Genomic DNA, 20,549 nt, shown 5'->3' with positions numbered 1-20,549 from the left:
TTTTCAAACTTATATGACAGCTAAAAATTTGATGGAACATAGAGATTGGTAGGCTTTTTTTTTTCTAAAATTGTAAATATGACACTCAATTTCATCAAAATTTATTATAAGAAACTACAATATATTATTTAATAATGTAAATATATATGTATAATATATCTTTTATTTGATAATATATAAGTTTTTTATTTTTAGATATTGTTAATATTTTTTATAATAATTTAGAATATTTTTAAGATAGAATAAAACATGGTATGAATTTATAAACTTGCTTAATTAATTTGATACATTGTATAGTAAAATATATGATTTAGAAATCCATTGTTACAAATATTACAAAAAATCAAAGTAATTTAATCCATTTTTAAAAATATTTATATATTATTAAATATTTAGATTTATAAAAATATATTTAAATTATTTGTAATGAATTTTTGTAATAAAATCTATAATATAAAGCATTAAAATGATAATGATCGAACCATCGAAAATATATTCATGTTAGAGATAAGGGTGATCCTGAAAGTCCTGGTAGTGAGCGTCTACTTTCATGTGATTTGCTTCTCTTTAACCTTCGAAATGATAAAAGTAACATAAAGATGATTAAAAATAGCATTCTATCATTTTTAATGTGTTGCCTTTGACCGCGTGAACGGTGACAATTACAGTCATTGACCTTTCTCATCACGTCATCTTGCAAACAAAAGTATTAAATTAGGGAGTGGTGATCAACGTAGGGTCCAGACAATAATCTGAATTGAATGCGAAAAGCGAAGGAAGGATCGCCAAAGGAATATTGAACCATATCCATTCAACTTGGAGAAATTCACGAGATAATATCACGTGAAGATTTTGTGTCTACCGATGTCACGAGGAGTAATCATAATGTTCTTTTAACAATTAAGAAATGCCATTTCGAGTGGCTATTTTAGTGTTTTGATAGACTTGTGAAATATTCGAGGAACCGTAGAGCGAAAAATATTCAGCCACGCAATTTCTCTACTCGAATATACGCAAAAAGATGCTGTCGTGTTCAATTCTAATTTCCCATTTTAAGCTAAAGCTAATATGAACTTTATCTGTCTGATCGTACTTGTTTGCATTCTCAACATGCTGCCAAAAACTCAAAAGGCAGGGTCTGGAATCAAATTTCACCAGTCAATGTCGCAACTACTAAATTATTTCGCCTTTAACAACTAGTTGATTTAGCTTTAGATAACTTTTGAGGCTTAAATTAATAATAATAGGCTCATTTCAGATAAAAGGGAGAAGAAACAATTGAAGAGGACTTTGAGATTTTTTAGGAATTAAAAGTGTATTGATTAGCATTAATCATGAACTCAATAAAACAAAAGGCTGTCGTTGAGTCAAGCGCACGAGCATATTGAACTGGGTATATGCAGGCCTTCCGTAGCTCCGGGGGTCATGAACGCCATTGTTTGTTTAATGCTTGCGCCTCCCTTGGCTTTATTAAATACGGTAGCCTCATATTTGCTTTGAGAATGAGCAACCGAATGGAAGCACTCATTTGCGTTTTGATTCTCATCGTATCGTGGGGTGCATATTTTTGTTACGCTGAATCAGGTGCCATTCTAATTTTCCTATAATTTCGTCTCTTATCTGTATTTCTACTGCTTATGTAATTTTAGTCGACTCTTTTGATCAGGATTTCTGAGCCTCGATTGTGGTGGAAGTGGAAATCGCACAGATCCCAACACCGGTATTACTTGGACCCCCGATGACAAGTTCATCCACGCCGGTTACAGAGAAGACCGTATTGACCCAAACGGCCTTGAATTTTACCAGCAAAGCTTACGTGTGTTCCCCAAGCCTCTCAATAAATCTTGTTATAACTTGCCCATTACCCCTAACGTGCCTTTCTTATTAAGATTATACTTCGTGGGAATGGATTACACTAATAAAATTCCAGATTTCAAGTACTCCATCGAGACAAAGGACATGCTAAGCTTAAGAAACGCAACTCCTCAACTTGAAACCCCACAAGCGAGTGAAAAGATCCTGGTCAGTGGCGGACAAACGCTGTACATTTGCTTGATCAGAGGATCGGCGGATGTAGATCCATTTATTTCTTCTATTGAGCTCAGACCCCTTCGACAAGGCATGTACGCTCCTCATGTTAGCCCTGGATTAATGTTGGATTTCTTAATGAGGCAGAATTTCGGCGCATCTGAGCTTGTCAGGTTAATAATGCTCACCCAATTCATTTTTGTATCCCAAGATTTATAATTTACACCTCTTTTAATAGTTCTATCATTAAATAATCATTCATTTAGGTACCCTCAAGACAAATTCGACCGCACGTGGGAGCCGAAAACAGTGGATGGAGCAGATAACGTTACTTCTGTTGAGACTATTTCAACAAACGATACACGAGATCTTCCTCCACCTCTGGTCATGCAAACGGCGGTGTCCACAGTGAACACGACTTTTGATTTTCAGTTTGAACAGGTCAAAGGGAAAAACTTGCTGTTATTGTATTTTGCAGAGATAATGAATTTGTCTGGGTCAAGAATTTTCGACATATTCGTTAATGAGGCAAAAATAGTATCCGACCTTGGTCTTGTCAGAAACAATTCTGCCATTGAACTACCACTGATGGACACGGCGATTTACCTGATGACGTTGTCCAAAGCTTCAAACTCTGCCATGGGTCCTATGCTCAATGCTCTCGAGTTGTACCAACTGGTTATCTCCTCAACTCCAACATCTTCGGAAGACGGTGAGGACACAACTTCACGCTTTCTTGAATATTATACTTGATACAAATTACTATGATGAAATATGTAGCTTTTATAATATTAATTCATAGCTTAATGTACAGTTGAAGCTCTCGCTACTTTTAAAAAATTACTTACCCTGAGTAATTGGATCTCGGATCCATGCTTTGGACATCCGTGGGAAGGAATCGTGTGTACTGACAGCTCCGTGCCAGTCAGAGTTTCAGAGATGTAAATGTCCTACTCATGTTATTTTCTGTTTTGCTGTTTTAATATGAATGATTGAAGAGAAAGCAATTGACATACCTATTCTTCTTAAATCGTGATGATATACAGCAACTTATCGAATAGGAATCTGACAGGATCGATACCCTCAAGTCTTGGTAACATGACTGCACTGATCAAAATGTAAGTCTGAAATTCTATATTTACTTTCCGCGGTATACATACAGCTTCCATTCAAAAGGTTAACTTTTTAAAAACTCACTGGAGGTTAACTTTATGGGAATCTGTGATCAGATCGCTTAACAGCAACCATCTCACTGGAGGTTTACCAGACTTATCCAAGTTAGGCAAGTTGGAGAGCCTGTAAGTTACTCGTGCATAAATCCTTCAAAATTTTCATATTAATCATCTTAAACATGCAAAATAAGCATTAGTCGAATATGCAAACATAGCAACTGTGACCTTAAGTGATTTTGCAGGCATTTACAAAACAATAACTTAAGTGGGGAAGTTCCAGCTTGGCTCTCTCAGCTGCCTAACCTGAAAGAGTTGTATGTCACACTGTGTACTCGCTTAATTACCTCCTCTTCTTAGAAGATATAGTAATAATTAGAACGTTAATACAGAAAGTATACATTTAACCTCTCTTGTGCTACTCTCAGGTTTATACAGAATAATAATTTCAGCGGTCTAATTCCTCCAAAACTTCTACATACCACTTCGTTGAGTACCAGGTACCTTAAATTTGCTACCAATCCATTTTTCTTTAAAATCTCTAGAAGAAAATTTACTTTGCAGCGTTGATGTGCCCCTTTAATCTGTATTCCCAATAATTGAAGTGCAAGCCAAATATGACTTAAAATTCTGCAGATGTGATGGTAACGTTCATATTTCTAAGAAAAACGGAGAATGTCAAAGGCCTTCCAGTGCAACTCCGTCCTCTCACTCAAACGGGCGCAATGTGGGAATTATCTCAGGGGTCATAGCGGGAGCCATTTCAATAGCTGGTTTGGTTTTGTTGGTGGGTATTATAACCAGTAGAAAGAAATCCAGTACAAAAGAGAGCGTTAATTCGGGTAGCAAAGGCAACAGTGAATCCATATACGTGCGTGGGCAAGGTATGGAAATGCATTTCTATTGGATGGTAAGGAAAAGTTGAACGTCTATTAAGTAAATCAATTTTGACTAGTTGGAAAAATTGAAACACTATTTAAAACTTTTAATTAGTCTAAAAATCAAGTCTATAATGTTTACGCCATCTTTCCTTTGTAATTTTTAACCCTTTAGAATAATCTTTTCTTCTTTTACAATAGACAGTTAAAATTCCCTTTCAACGAGCTTTGATACAAGTGTACATCAATTGCAGACTTCTCCATGGTTCTGGTGCCAAATTCAACAAAGACCCGTTCCTTCACATTAGACGAGATGTTAACAGCAACAGAGAACTTTAATCACAAGATTGGAAAAGGTGGCTTTGGATCGGTATTCCTGGGGAAACTTGGGGAAGGAAAACAAATTGCTGTGAAGGTACTCTCCTCTTTTTCCAAACAAGGAGCCATAGAGTTCCTAAATGAGGTAATATTTGCATTCACAAGCCCCTTGAGTTGGCTATGAGCTTTCATTGATTAATAAGAATGATTCAGCATATAAGCACTTCAAAAGAGCCCTAATTATATGTATTCACCTTATAAATAGATTGATCTTCTGTCAAGAGTTCATCACAAGAACTTGGTGTCTTTACTTGGTTACTGCAATGAATCAAGGGAGCTCATGCTTGCCTATGAGTACATGCTTGGAGGCTCTCTCAAGGACTACCTCTATGGTAAATAAGGTCTATTTTAATTATTTCTTGGAGTGCTAACATTAACTCTTTCATTTGATTTTTAAATTAAAAGTATCAAATAATTAATATTGACTTATGTTTTCAATCTCAATTTTTTCCTAAAAGTCTAATGTTCTCCCATAGGTCCAAAGGCAGGTGATAATGCAAAACTTGATTGGAAAATCAGACTTAAAATTGCTTTGGATGCTGCATATGGTAACAAGTTCTCAACTATTTTCCATTGCCTGGGAATTGCAATTGAATTAAAGCATCTATGTAATTACCCTAGAATTGTTTTTCCTTCTTTTTTTACCTTTGAAAATGATTTGGATGCATGACCTAAGTCTAATTCTATCCAACACATGTTTCGAAGGGTTGGAATACCTCCACGTGGGTTGCACCCCCAAAATAATTCATAGGGATGTAAAGACAGCAAATATTCTTCTAGATGCAAATCTAAATGGTAAACTGGCTGATTTTGGTCTTTCAAGAGTTACTATAGATGGGGAGGAATCCCATGTAACAACCACTGTAAAAGGAACTGCAGGATACTTGGATCCAGAGTAATTATAATTTTTCACTTTACTTTTATTCTTTTCTTTCTGTGTGCATGACAATATAGTTTGATTCCTATCAATCCAATGTTTTGTTTCTATTTATTTCACAGATATTTTAGCACTCAGATGCTGACCGAAAAAAGTGATGTGTATAGTTTTGGAGTAGTCTTATTGGAAATCATATGCGGTAGAAAGCCCATCGATGGAAAACTCTCTGAAGAGGAAATTAATCTTGTTAGATGGGTAAGAAGTGCTTTTCATTTTCATGTATGATGTTTACTTATTATATGTTTCTTCTAGTATGTTTTTTTCTAGTAGTAAAAATTCAGCTAGCTTAAACATCATACATTAAGACTTGCTGACTAGGCTAAAAGTGTTAAATAGTCAAAGTTGACTTATTTTTTCAAGTTAAATTTCTCCATTAGTATGTGATTTAATTTATGGCTAAGCAGGTTACACCATATGCTTATTTAGAAGAAGATCCTATCAAAATATCAAATATAGTGGACAAGAGGTTGCAGCCACATGATTACAACATTAAATCTATCAATCATTTGGTGAAACTAGGGATTAGATGCACTGTAGCCAATCCCTTGGCTAGGCCAACAGTAAGCGATGTTGTAGCTGAGATCAAATTGGCCATGAGATATGAGAAGGAGAACAATGTAGGTGATGATTCAGACATGTTACTATTTAGCGAGGACTACAATGATCAAATGAGTAGCCAAGTGTCTAATTTTGAGTCAAGTGGACCAAAGGAGATGGCCTCGAGTGAGAATAATTCAAGCTTCTATGACTAGAGAAGATCATTCAAAAGAGAAAACCTATATGTATATATCTATAACTAAATCATCTAGCCATCATAAAAACTTCATTTTAAAATTAAATGATACTTTCTATATAAATAAATTTTGAAATTCTTTGTTTTGAGTTTTTCCTATTTTATCATGTATTAATGTAGTATTCCCTATTTATAACACTTACAACCTTCATGCCATAACATTCTTTACACTTGTCCTAATCCCCCTACTACTATGGTTCCTAGATTTCCACCCATGGAACCTTTTATTCAAGCTAATACATTCACTCTTCCTAGTGTTTTGAATGTGCCATTGCCAACCCATTTCCTATAATAATTTCACTATCATTAGACTTGGTCAAGTTGTTTCTTCCTTAGACACCATCCCTATTATTTCCCCTTAGCAAGCTAGTATGCCTCTCCTTGATACTTATAATGGTAAATGTGATCCTATGACTCATCTTAAAAAAATTCAAGTCATATGTAGTAATCGTGCGCATGACCATAGGATTTAAACATAGTTATTTTTTTGCACCTTTCATGATAAGGCCTTGCAATGGCATTGTTATTTTGCACCTTATTATATTGATTCCTTTCACAAACTCTCTAATGCTTTTATCTAACAAAATTCATTAAGACATTTGTCCTCAATAGTCCTTGACTAATTTAATGCACTATAAACCAGGTCCTAATGAAAAACCCACTGATTTTATTGGTACATTTAAGTATTTGCATGCTTATAATTCTCATCATATGTCTGATGTTGATATTCAACATATGTTTATTGCTAATTTATAAAAGTACATTAGGGATAAGATTTTTCTTACTAAATTTACCTCTTTTTCAAAACATTGTGTAGTGCTTCATTGTTATCAATTACAAGTGAGTCAATTTGAGACCAACACTCCAATGGCTCATGTACTAGATGATAAGAGTGATGCCGCACCTCGAAATAATAAATTTTAGAAACCTAAAAACTATGTCAAGATTTTTAAAAATATGAATAAATGAGAGGAATAAGAAACCATTTCATAGAAAGGTGTCATTGCTTTTTCCTCTATTTTTGGGTGGACCACAATTTTATTCCTCTATTTAAGTATTTTTATTCAATTATGGGAAGGTTTGTAAGTGCTAATTTACTATTATACTTCCTTCTATTAGATAACTTCTTACCGCGACAACATCACTTCCACACTTTGATTCCAAAACATTTTATCAATATCATTGTCAATTTAGCCATGATACTAAAGAATCTTATAACTTAAAACATAAGATTCAACACTTGATTGATTCTAATACTTTTTCTATTGTCAATAATGATAGTTGGAACAAATCTATCACACCTTGTAATTAATATCTTGAAATCTACACCTATTTTTTTTCCTCAACACCCTACTTATATGATTGCTCAACCTTCTATGCCTATTAAAAATATTGCTTATGGTTAATTAAGGGAAGAGCATGACCATACCATTAACATTTTGGAGCATGTACCTCAACCTACTCCTAAGATTCAATCTAAACCTTGATTTCAACCAAGCCTAATCCTTCTCTTAAGCATGCTCAAGACCTTACTATTAATTTTTATGATTCTAAAACCATTTGTGCTCTCGGTGGTCTACTTTATATTTGTTCTAGGGTTGCTAAGTATCCTTCTTATGGTTGTATTTTTTACCCTACTTCCATGATTAATGCCATCATTATTTAGATCACATTTCTACCAAGTAATTGCACTATGACTTTTACGATTCAACTAAAACTTAGATTCAGACTTGTAATGGTTTCTTATATCTATCTAATGGTTCCATTTCGTTGTCTTTTGAACTTTATGGTAAAGTGGTGAATACTACATTTCTTTTCATTCCTACTTCTAATCAACTCCAATTGAAGATTAGTTTACCTTGGTTGACTTGCATGAAATCCATTGCTTCTCCTATTCATAAATACATCAAATTCCCTCACATTGGTGAGATTAAGATGATAAATCATAGTCTTTACCATCCTTCTAGGCCATGAAATTGTGCTACACTTGATTTATTTTGACCTTTTATTTGTGCTACACATTTTACATGTCTTGATTATCTTTTCCAATCATATCAAGATTTTAATCATAGAAATATCTCTCAATTAGGTATGCTTAACGATATAACTTATGATATTTTTCCTACACCTATACCTGTCTCTTCAAATTATTCAATTTCTAACAAGAAACCATCTCATGTATCCAACACATTGCGTAGTGCATGGATCCTCCTCTCCATCTCAAACTATCATGATTTATTCTACTCTTTTGTTACTAGATGGAAAGAAACCTATGTGTATTGATCCTTCTTCTTTGCAACCAATTTATGACAAGGCTAAATACAACCTACATGCCCGTGATCATCAAAAGAAGCATTAGGTTAGATATAAATCTCAATTCCATGATTATGGTTCTTCTTCTCCTTCCTTTGACCATCCTATATCCATGGAGGAAGTTAATAATAATGAAGAGATAGATAATCATGATATTCATATTTTGGATTTTATTTCTATTAATCTTGACAAAGAATTTACATTAGATAATCATGCAAATTCTAATGATGATGAATATGACACCATTGATCTTGATAATTTTTTACCTAACATGATTATAAAATAACTTTCACTTACATCTAGTCTTGATTTAGCGAATCTTAAGGAGGTCCCTATTGTGTTGTGTGATTCTCCCCTCACAATTTGTCCACCTTACCCAAATGCCAAAGACCAATACTGGGGAGGCAAGCAATGTGCTTGAGTTGTTACCCTAGAATAGTAGATTTTGTATTTTCCTTTTGTGATGTGCTTTCCCTATATTGTGTTTTCTACATATTTGTTGAGATTTATTTAAACAACAATTTTTTCTCTATTTGTTTAGATTTCTTTAAATGACCCTTGTTTCACTATTTATTTAGATTTATTTAGATGACCCTATTCCTCCATTTGTGAAAGGTTATAAAAGAGGTGACATGTGGTACCATTCTTCTATTTATACTTCACATTATTCAATATGTTTTTTTGTACATGTGCTAGTATTTTTTAGTGTATCCTTATGTTTATCTACTTTAATTTGTGACATGGTAGCACCAATTCTTTTTGGTCTCTATGATGGTAGTAAAAAAAGACCCTTCTTCATAACTCTTTTGTGTCTTTATTCCATTGTGTTTGAGTTCTACTTCCTTTGTGGAATGATTAAATTTTATTTGCAATAATATAAACATATTATCTCAAGATCATACTATCCCCAAAGTTAGTAGATCCCTCTTTTTGTCTCTATATGTCATGTGATTATTTTCATTGAATTATCTTCTCTTGGGTGCATTTCATAGTGGAAGCATCTCTAAGTGGATGTATGTATACTTTGTTAAAGTCATTCTCTTACTAAAGTTTTAGCATTGACTTTAACATGGATGCATATGATCTACTCACATTTCGCACACACACTTTTACTTGATATCCTACATATCCACTTGTGAATTCCTTTATGGATTATGCACAATCCTAAATAATTCATTCTCCACGTGCACCTTTAATTTTATTTGAGTAAGTGATCATCCTTAAAATGGGGTTTCTCTTTATTTTTCATATTCAAATGTGCTAAATTCTATACAAATGTAATCCTTTTAAACATATGCTAAGTCTCATACATGGATAACACATTAAATATAATATGTTGAATCCCACAAATGGGTAATGCATTTTTATTTTATATTTTTGTGTGACTAACAATGAGATGTACACTTCTCATTGGAGAAAATTATCATGCCATCTTCTTTCTATTCTTCTCGAAGTGAGTGATCTTGCTCTTATTATGATCTTGGATTTAGAAAAGACTCAAATCCCTTGGGGCCTTATGGATTCTTTGTCTCCTTGATTATGATATAATTGTCCTATGTTTTGTGCTCTACTTTACAAAGAACTTGGGTTAGCTAGCCAATATACTCACTAAATTGAATTATAAATGTATCATCTTAAGTTAGAAGCACTTTAATTTAATGATAGTTTAGCACCTATTTAGTAATATTTAATGCAAGGCTTGAATTTAATTTTCCTTCTCCCATTTTTATTCATCTCTCTTTATAAATCCTAGATGAAACTAGGGTAGGGCCTACTAAATGCTCCTTGGTGTTTCTATTTCATGACACAAAGCTTGAGGTAGAACATATTAGCTCAGGTCCTCCCTTTCCTTCTTCTAATCATTTGGAATCTTTTTTTCACACTGAAACTAGATTTTCTTGAGATCCTAATTTCCTAAATGTGAGACCTATTCCAGAACATTGAGGGAATGTTGAGGGTTTATATGCCTTAGAGTCAGGGATGTAGTGCATCATTCATCATCTAGTTTTTCATCCATGAGGTAGTGGGTAATTGAAGACATTATGTGTACTTGATCAGATCCATTTTTGGGTCCCATTATTGAGCTAAGCATCATGGTCAATTGAAGGCACTAATTTCTTGCTTGATCAACTAGTGGGAGAAATTTTATTCTTAATCCTTTAAAAGCACATCAAATTTCATCATTATGCATAACACTCAAGAATTCAAGTATTCAAGCTTTCAAGTATATTTAAGTATATCCTTTTGCAAGCCAAGGGATAGGAGATCTCATGCATTAACATTCCTTTAAAAGATCTCCAAGGAGTTCATTTGGAGGCTTCATCATCTTTGTTATGCTCGTGTAACAAATTTTCAATATCTAAATTCCATCATTGGTGATAGTGGAGCTTGTCATCAAGGGATGACTTCTACATTTATCCTTCTACTACATTCACATCCTCTTGATCCATTCAGTTGGTAAAGTGAACTTATTACATTTGATTTGAGATAGCATACTATTTTAAGGTTAATTCATGCATTTAGTTTAAATTTCCATCATTTCAATTCTTTTAGTTTCAAGGTTAATTCCTGAATTGGGGTTTGACCAAGGAAAACTCCCTATCAAGAAATGAAAAAAATATTATTGGAGGTTATAGATATTGGGAAGAAAAATAGAGAAAAAATTAAGATACCCTTTTCATAGTACTTCAAAGATTTTGAAACTATTTTGTGTTTAAGTAAAAAAGGTCAGGGACATGGTGTGAACTTGGCCTCTACCAAATCAAGCTTGACCTTCTATAACAACCATGAACAACTAGAGATGAGATATTTCTAGGTCTCAAAGGATCACTAATTTAGGTAAAACTTAGCTCTAGATGAGTTCACTATTTTGAGTTGCACAAAAACTAGAAAACCAAATCCAATATTTCACGTCACTTTTGAAGGTAAGTCATTTCATGGCTTTCTTCACTTTATCACATTTACTTTGTATTTCTTGAATATTAATTTCATTTCATATCTTTTTATGCATTAGGGTTTTAAGGGTCTTGTATTATTTCTCTAATTTTATAATCATTAGATCTTTGTTTGAATTAGTGCTTCTTTATCATTTGGATTGTAGTAATCTTGTTAGATATAATTACCTTAGAGTTGGAATCTCCTTAAATTCACTTTAAGTTATAAGGTTAACCATACCCTCCAAAATGTGAAGTAATTAAGCCCTCTTGTGATTGATTCACATTTTACCTTATACAACCATTTACCCCAAACACTTTAAAAAAATTATCCTGTGATGTATAGGATCAAAAGAAGACCAAACAATATTGTAATAGGATCACCAAGGAATATGTGATTTATATTCTAGGGCTTTTACTCTTGTGAAGATGATTTTACATATAGGTTAGCATTGGCCCACTATGGAATTGGATTCCTATTACATTATGAAGAAATGTGTTTTGTATCAGTACATGGTGATCTATTACGTGCACACCCCCTTAGTTAGTGTAGACTATTATTGCTCCTTATCTATTTTCTTAGTGGTTGATTAATCTTATATGACAGATACATCTCACCTCCTTAAGTAGTAAAGTGTTCATCCTTACCACTGCTGAATATTTCACTAAATGGACCTTAAAGATATTTCTCTAAACTATACCACTAGAAAATAACTATCTAATTTTATATTGTGTTCTACTATATGTTATTAAGTCTCCCCTTAGAGTATCCTTAATAATAATACTACACCATATATTAATAAGGATGTTGAATATGTGTGTCAAATATCTTGTATTAAACAATTTTTCCTCTTTGTATTACCTCCATGTGAATGGTCAATCTAGGGCTATACATAAAACCATCATAAAAATACTTACAAAGATAATCAATGAAGTTGGTCATGATTAGAACATGTATATAAACATTTCCTCATGGGCCTATCATATTTTAATCTATGCACCTACTAATTCTACTTCATATTTTGTTATCTTTAGTTATAAAGTCATCCTTCCTATTAAGATCAATTTCCCTTCCCTCGAGGTTTCCTTGCAAAAATTATTTGTAAAAGAATAATATAGATTTGTCTTCTTGCAAAAGTTACAAATATTTGACAAGATGCTTGCTTTCACATTGAACTATCTATTTTTGTATTAAAATTACCTATGTGTATAATAAAACAAGAAGAACAATCTGTATAAGTTTGGAGTAATTACCTTTTCCAGATGAAGAATCAAAAGAACCTTTCAAGTTGTGAGAAGAAAGGAAATTTAAGGCTAGTTTGTTGGGCTTGAATATCATTATTGCTAAATTTGGTTCTAAGGCACATTATCTTGATCTAATAGAAGGATATTATCTCCCTAACACTATCAATATTATGTATCTCAAGTGCTTCTATGTGTGACTAGGAAATCCCATACACTTAAAGTAAAAATAAAAAATAAAAAATAAAAAATATTCGTATAAAAAAACACTATCTCAATTTTCATTAATAAAATTCTATTGAGAAAAGTAAAAGTTGATCAACAAAAAATTATCTCCTTTGAGTACACCAATATCATTAAAAAATATGTGTAGATTGTATTTAGTTATCCATCTACTAGATATGTTATATTTTAAATTAAATTGATATGGATTGGACCCTAATCCCACAAATCAATAAGACACTATCATAGTACAACAAACCAACCTTCAAGCATTCACAACCTAAAAGATAAAAACTCATCCATTATGATTTCAAAATTTTAATTAAAAACCCATAGTAAAATAAACTGTATTTGACATTGGAATTGTTCTCATTATCTAACAATACTAATTTTTCTTAAATAAATGCAATGATTGCAAATGTAAACTACTCCAACTGGATTTTCTACTAAATAGTTATTCCATATTTTTGTTGCTTATTCGGGACTTCTCTTCCCCTTTTCCTTTGTGGGTGTTAATTGTGCCCTTTATTGGGTGCTTTGGCTTGGTTGTGGGAGCACTTTTGGTGGCATTTTCTGTAAGACATAATTTTCAAGGTTGTAGTTCTCTTCACCCTTGCCTTTTTCTCGGTGATGGGTCTTTCTTGTGTGTCTTCATCTAGTGAGGATTCTTGGGGTCAAATCTAGTGGTGGGTGTTTTTCTAGCTTTTTCTCTCTTGCCAATTGTGGTGTGTGGGGTTTTCTCTATTCTTACTACCACTTTTGAGGTGGGGTTTTATATTCATTTCTAAGTGGGGTTGAGATCCTACTTTCTCTTTTCAATCTTTCCTTCTTCTGGTTGATTTAGAAGCTCTAGTGTGGTGGAGGCTCATCTCTTTGAGGTGGATTGTAGCTAGTGAAAACTGTTACAAGATTCAAGAAGAGTTGGCAGATTAACAGATTTCTGGATGATTGATTCATAAACAGAGGAACAAATGTGTTCCTTATAAAGAATTAAAAGGACGTTGTTTCTAAAAGAAACAACGTAGACTGAAGACGGAATTAGAAACAAAACTAGAGACAGGATAGGAAACATTCCTATCTGGACTGAAGAAAAAAGAGACAGGATAGGAAAATTTCCTATCTAGACTGAAAGACGGACTATAGACAAGTAGTTGACTATTATAGAAAGTATAAGATATTATCTTAATACCCTCCCTTAATGGTCAACGTATGGATGTTGTTACATTCTGTGATAATTGAGACCCTCCCTGGATCTACATAATGTTGAAACCAAGAAGCTTTGCCAGAAGAGTGCTATGACTCAAAATAGGTTGCATTTACAAAACTTCGTTTTTGTGGAAAAAATGGTAAAACCCAAAATCTCACACAACCTTGTGTATTTCAGACAACTTGAAATGATTTTTGAGGAGAAAATCAAGAAACCCAGAATCTCACGCAACCTTGCGTATTACAGACAACTTGAAATGATTTTTGAGGAGAAAATCAACAAACCCAGAATCTCACGCAACCTTGCGTATTACAGACAACTTGAAATGATTTTTGAGGAGAAAATCAACAAACCCATGAAAAACAGAAACAGATTCAGAAGGTGAAAAATGCAGCTTTGCCTTGATCAGGAAGCTCGACAACTTGTGCTGTTGGCTGGGAAGCATTTTGCCTTGCTTAGGCAGCCAAACATTTCTGGCACTCGAACTTCATATGGCCAAACTTGTGACAGTAATTACACTGCACATTTTGCTTTGTAGAGCCATCCAGGGATTGAGTAGAAGGTTGATGCTGGAAAGGCTCAGAAGACTGATGGCTCTGATACCATGTTACAAGATTCAAGAAGAGTTGGCAGATTAACAGATTTTTGGATGATTGATTCATAAACAGAGGAACAAATGTGTTCCTTATAAAGAATTACAAGGACATTGTTTCTAAAAGAAACAACGTAGACTGAAGACGGAATTAGAAACAAAACTAGAGACAGGATAGGAAACATTCCTATCTGAACTGAAGAAAAAAGAGACAGGATAGGAAACATTCCTATCTAGACTGAAAGACAGACTACAGACAAGTAGTTGACTATTATAGAAAGTATAAGATATTATCTTAATAAAAACTTGTTATTTTTGCAAGTGGTCCTCTTTTTCTTTTGGTGTTATTTACAGAGGCTAGATTAGGGATCTCTCCTTCTAGGTTATTTAGTTTTGGCTTTTTTCATTGGATCACTTTGTTTGCTTGGGTTTGGTGTGCTAGGATTCCATATTTCTTACTGGTGGTAATTTGGGTGCTCATTCTTCTCAGTAGTGGTGTTGGTGTAGCATTGTCTCTCCATCTTCTCCCAATACTAAAACATGTCATGGCTAGTGGATTTGGTTCTTCTTTGCTGCCCTTTTTTTAACTTCATTTTTCCTTCTTCTCCTTGTCTTTGGTGAGGTTTTCAGAATTCCTTCTTCTAATATGTTGCCATTCTAAGCTAGGATTTTTGGGACTATGTGGTAATAAAGTGCATCAATACCCTAGTGATACAAGATTTTGATTATAAAGGTGTAATAAACATATAGTCTATATTAGCATTAAAGGTAATTAAGTCTTTCAAAATAATTAAACCTATATTAATATATGGCTTAAATATAAAGAAGCTAAAATGGTAACAATAATGAAGCCTCTATAACACATAGCTAGTGAATGAAACCAATATCTAAGAGAATTTTCTTGGAAGCATCATTCTTTGTAATAAGCCTTCAATTTATTGAGATAGTACACAAGCTCTATATTCAATAATTTTTCTCGTCATTCAAATCCTTCTCACACATATCATGGCTCTGATCAACACCCTAACACTTCTTCAAATCCTTCCTCATTTTTCTCTAGAAAGCGACTAGCAATGTAATAGTTTTTTGCATTGAGAAATTAGTAAATGGATAAAGAGAAATGATCAAACTACAAAACTTCACTTTTGAGTTAGTAATAAATCATTTCTCTCAACAAATCTATTATTGAAATCCTTATTTTGTTCTTGAAGTTGAAGATAATTATTATCATGTATACTAATATTTAGGGTATGGTAATTCTCAACTTTAATAGCTCTGTTGTCTTGAATAGGGAGAGGATTGTCTATCAAGTCATCATAGGCATTCAAACCAATCATTAGATCAAGGGTTTTCTCTCTACCTTCCTCATTAGACTCATCTTTTATAGCCTTGTAGTCCTTATCATCAAAATTATTTAATGTGTTCCCTTCTTCAAGTTGGCACTCAATTTCTTTCTTAGATATGTTGTCAAATTTATGATACATAAAAGTATTTAATTTGATTTTTTATTTGATAATATTATATGTAATCAAAATTTATATTATTAAAAAATAAGAAATATTATGTTACTTTGACACAAAGTCTATGTATGTTTATATATGTTGTCATTAATATTATTGATTGTGGTAGATCTTGTCAAAAATATTATGTTTATGAGAATGTATTCACTTATCCAATCAATATGACTAATGTTGTGACATACTACTTTAATAAACTTTACAAATCTAGAAGATACAGGTGAATATGCCTTTAAGAGCATATTTTGTCAAGATGATCATGCGTGTTGCAAATTATTTAATTGTGTAATAGATGAAGTCTATCATTGTGAAATGAAATGATATTCATTTAAGAATGGAGTAGTTTTTAAGAAAGAAATTTTACACTAGTTGTTCATTAGATGCAATTTCAAATTTATTTTTCAACACTATTTACAATTAAATTTATATATTTAATCATACACAATTGAAACTACCTACCAAACTCCATAGATGTAGAATGAATTGATATATTGATTGCATTTATTTATAAAAGATAATGTATTGGCTATTTGTTTCAAATGATAATATGTATTGAATAGAAAATAGTTATATCCTATGTATGTGGCAATCTAAAATAAACTTTTATGTATTTATTTAATAAAAATAAAAAAATTAAATAACAAAAATAAATGAATAACATATTATATTAAAAAAAATTAGTTTTTAAACTCTATTATTATCAATACAATAGTTGAATTATATTGATTTAATACAATTATTATATATTTTTAGGACTTGTATTATAAATTATATAGAAAAGAGAAAAATTGGTAAATCTATATAGATATAATACTAGATATAATACTAAATAATAATAATAAATGTTAAAAATTAAAAATAATAGTTACGTTTCTCAAAAACAAATAAGTCAACTAAGCCTAGAATTCATAATCAAAGATACTATTAAAGAAAGAAAAAAAGGACTTGGAGATGATCATATAGCTACCACTGTAAGAAAAGTCAGAAGTCAAATGGTCTTCCAACATACCAACCAATATAATCAACACAAGTTAGAACATGATATGGGCAAAGCTCAGAATAGAAGATCTATAATTAACACCGTCCTTTTAGAGGAGATCTGAAAACTAAGCTATTTGCTTGCGTAAAAGAAAATCCTACTTGTGAAACTACTACTACTATCATATAACATAATGTAGGGAAACTGCTGAGGAATTTCCACAACCTGAGCGTCCGGTTTCGCTCCCTGGGTTCCAACAGAATTAACAGCACTGCCGCCGCCAGAAGGAGAGAGAAAAACACGAGGACCAGTGCGAACTCCGGCAATAAGTCTAGGGATATTAAGTAGTGGAGCTCCCTCAACATTCTCCATGTCTGTAATTACAATGCAAATAACAAGAAACAGGCTGAGCAGCTGAAACCCCTTCATCTTCATCCTTGATTAGCTATATCTCTGATGATTAAATGAGAAGACGGGTGGGGGATTATATAGGAAGTTAATTGACATTAGAGAATATTCCCTAGAAGAGTAGCCTTAAGAGACTGAGCTGACATTGTTTTGGAAATACATGTAGTCGTTGTGGATAGCAGCTCTGTTCACCACATATTTTCTGTCACCTTTGTACAGTTTTTGCAGGACCTTCACGTTCTTTCCTGCAACCGTAGCTCGTATCATATGCCATTTGTTCGGTTATTATGATCTTTGTTGGGCTTAGATGACAGAATGATTAAAATGTATCCCGCACGATAAGTTAGGGCAGATCCTGACTCAATTTACATGAGAAAAGCTCTGCTTTTCCCGCTGTACCATGTAATCCAAATCCTCTGGAACGCACTGCGAGATCCACGGAATGAATCTCCGCCTTACAGCTATGTGAATTTGATTGCTGAATGATATATTGTGTATGAAAATTTTGACAGTGAAGTTGACACAACTTTCATTAGAACCGAGTCACTAATAGTGTTTGTGTTGATTCCATCAAAATGGTAGAGGTCTCGGTTATAGCCATCCAATTTTCCTTAATAGCTGGAAGAAAGTCCTTACAATCAACTTTTTTTTTCACAAAATTGTTTAAGCTATCTAATAGGAGAGCATGAGTCTTGTGAAGCACGACCTGGTAACAATGTCAAGAGTCTTACAATCAGCAAGACTTATCACTGGCGGGCTCTTTAAGAACCTTACAACTTCACCATTAGACATAGAGTCCCTTTGATGGATAACACCATTTCAATCTTGTAGCAGTAAGAAAATCTTGATTACATGCATTCCATAACTTGAATTTTACATTTTTTAGGAAGTGGCTATCCAGCAAACTAAAAAGTAAAATATATAAAATGATGGAACATGTTTATATCAAAAATATCTTCATATTGAAATGGGATGATATCAAAAAAGAAACCTTTGAAGAGAAATGTAGAGCTCGATCAAGTGATGGCAATGGTGGTGTACTAACAATGATGACATGGCTATCAATAAAGAGGACATAGGTATTATCAATAAAAAATGACTTATTGCGGAGAATATATCCTACTTATTAATAATCAATACAAGCTCTTAAGTATAAAATCCAAGACTCCATAAACATATGTTTACAAGATATGAATTCCAATTATTTTGTTTCGAAGACAATGAATATCCTAAAAAATTAAATAAATACAAACCAAAGATGCATTGGTACCATGATGAATATAAATGATAGAAGATAAATATTGCATATCAATCTATAGAATTGTATGTTTTACACTTTAACAAGGGTGTCCAATATTATACTCTCTGAGAACTAACATTGTTATTTATTCTTTGTGTATGGATTATAGGACCTTTGTTAGTTTAGATTAATATTATGTGTCATTCACTTTATTATATCAATGCTTTATTATTCAGTTACTTCACTATAGTTGTGCACTTTATTTTAATATATTTTAGGCTTTACATCATTTTAAAGTTCTAGACACATTTTCCCAACATCAGCATAATATTTCTTCATATAAATAATTTTTGGTACTTTACACCCCATTATCTCATACCCCCAGAAATTTCAGCAATTTTAATCTATACTATGTTAGTTGGTGAAGCATACTCCTAGATCTTTTCACTAAAGATGACCCGGTCTTAAGGTTTTCTACCCAAAATAAGGTGGTCCTTGTATTTACAAACTATAACCTATATATATATACTCCATTTGGGAAAGTTTAAGAACATATAGATATAGATATAGATATATGTTCTTAAAGTTTAAGTTTTTCAAATGGAGTTTGGTTTGACATCCCTATACAATGCATGCTCGGTTTACTTTTCCATCACACACATCTCATTCTCATCTATGGAGGACATAGATAGAAAATAATGCAACGTGTGTGTGTGTGTGTGTGTGTGTGTGTGTGTGTGTGTGTGTGTGTGTGTGTGTGTGTGTGTGTGTGTGTGTATTCTTAAAGTTTCCCAAATGGTGTTTGGTTTGACATCCCTATACAATGCATGCTTGGTTTACTTTTCCATCACACACATCTCATTCTCATCTATGGAGAACACTAATAAAAAGTAATGCAACATATAAGTGGGAGCGAGGGGATGAATCAGTTGTAACAAAGACTTCAAAAATTAAACAATGAAACACATATATAATAATTAATAAGTGAAACAAAATTATAGAACACATCAAGACCACATAACACCAAGATTTTTGGGTGAAAACCCTATTAGGGGAAAGACCAATATGAGGATGAGCTAATAAGATATGCTCTATTGAAAGTATATACCAACCAAAGAGTATTATAATGCAACTCACGGGTATTTAGATGCACTACCTAGGTCTCACTACAAGAATAAAAAATTCTTACTACCTTGGGAAGGCTCACTTCCTTACATAAAATTATTGCACTACAATCCATAATTCATGAACTAGATGATAGCATCTTTAACATGCCTAAATCAATTCTATTGAAGTACAATTACAATTTTATTTTTTGCACCAAAGATCTTCATTATTTACACATTTATTCATTCACACTCACTAACATACAATCCAAAAGATCCATCATTGATATTACATTTATAAAACTCATCAAATTTTGAGAAACAAACAAGATTAAATAAACTCTCTCCACCTACTATCACCAAATAAATCTATATATATGATTAAATATTTAATGCTAACTAGGAAATATCAACTTAGAGATAGCTAAAATCATTAACACTATCCTCAAATGAAACAAGAATCCAATAATCATACCTCTATAATTTGTAACACACTACATCACCAAGTTAGCCAAGACCATGAAGAATATGAACTTTCCATATATATATATATATATATATATAAATAATGTTTAATGTAAACTATCAACACAATATGAATATGATA

At 32.7% G+C, this 20,549-nt stretch overlaps 1 protein-coding gene across 1 annotated transcript; it reads left to right on the top strand.

The window, feature by feature from the left end:
- The first annotated feature begins 1,269 nt into the window (after nucleotides 1-1,269).
- Nucleotides 1,270-6,272, top strand: LOC149577246 (putative LRR receptor-like serine/threonine-protein kinase At1g67720). The gene is made up of 15 exons (XM_089822862.1): nucleotides 1,270-1,584; nucleotides 1,667-2,201; nucleotides 2,295-2,740; nucleotides 2,843-2,969; nucleotides 3,075-3,146; nucleotides 3,258-3,326; nucleotides 3,443-3,514; nucleotides 3,626-3,697; nucleotides 3,834-4,081; nucleotides 4,330-4,538; nucleotides 4,659-4,785; nucleotides 4,930-5,001; nucleotides 5,159-5,348; nucleotides 5,453-5,585; nucleotides 5,795-6,272. The coding sequence occupies exons 1-15, from the start codon at nucleotides 1,398-1,400 to the stop codon at nucleotides 6,140-6,142; spliced, it is 2,907 nt and encodes a 968-aa protein (XP_089678988.1). The 5' UTR covers nucleotides 1,270-1,397; the 3' UTR covers nucleotides 6,143-6,272.
- Nucleotides 6,273-20,549: the final 14,277 nt, after the last annotated feature.

This window comes from Cupressus sempervirens, chromosome 1, assembly GCF_028749045.1.
Source record: "Cupressus sempervirens isolate cs-2001-9-10 chromosome 1, ASM2874904v1, whole genome shotgun sequence".
Classification (NCBI taxonomy): Eukaryota; Viridiplantae; Streptophyta; class Pinopsida; order Cupressales; family Cupressaceae; genus Cupressus; species Cupressus sempervirens.
The sequence above is the reverse complement of the archived record's forward strand: the minus strand, read 5'-3'. Positions and strand labels throughout refer to the sequence as shown.

Excerpts from the sequence above, each read along its gene's own strand:
- LOC149577246 (XM_089822862.1), top strand. The coding sequence starts at position 1,398 with ATGCAGGCCTTCCGTAGCTCCGGGGGTCATGAACGCCATTGTTTGTTT. Across the intron at positions 2,970-3,074 it reads CCAGTCAGAGTTTCAGAGAT|CAACTTATCGAATAGGAATC; the intron begins GTAAATGTCCTA and ends GATGATATACAG. Across the intron at positions 3,515-3,625 it reads CTGCCTAACCTGAAAGAGTT|GTTTATACAGAATAATAATT; the intron begins GTATGTCACACT and ends TGCTACTCTCAG.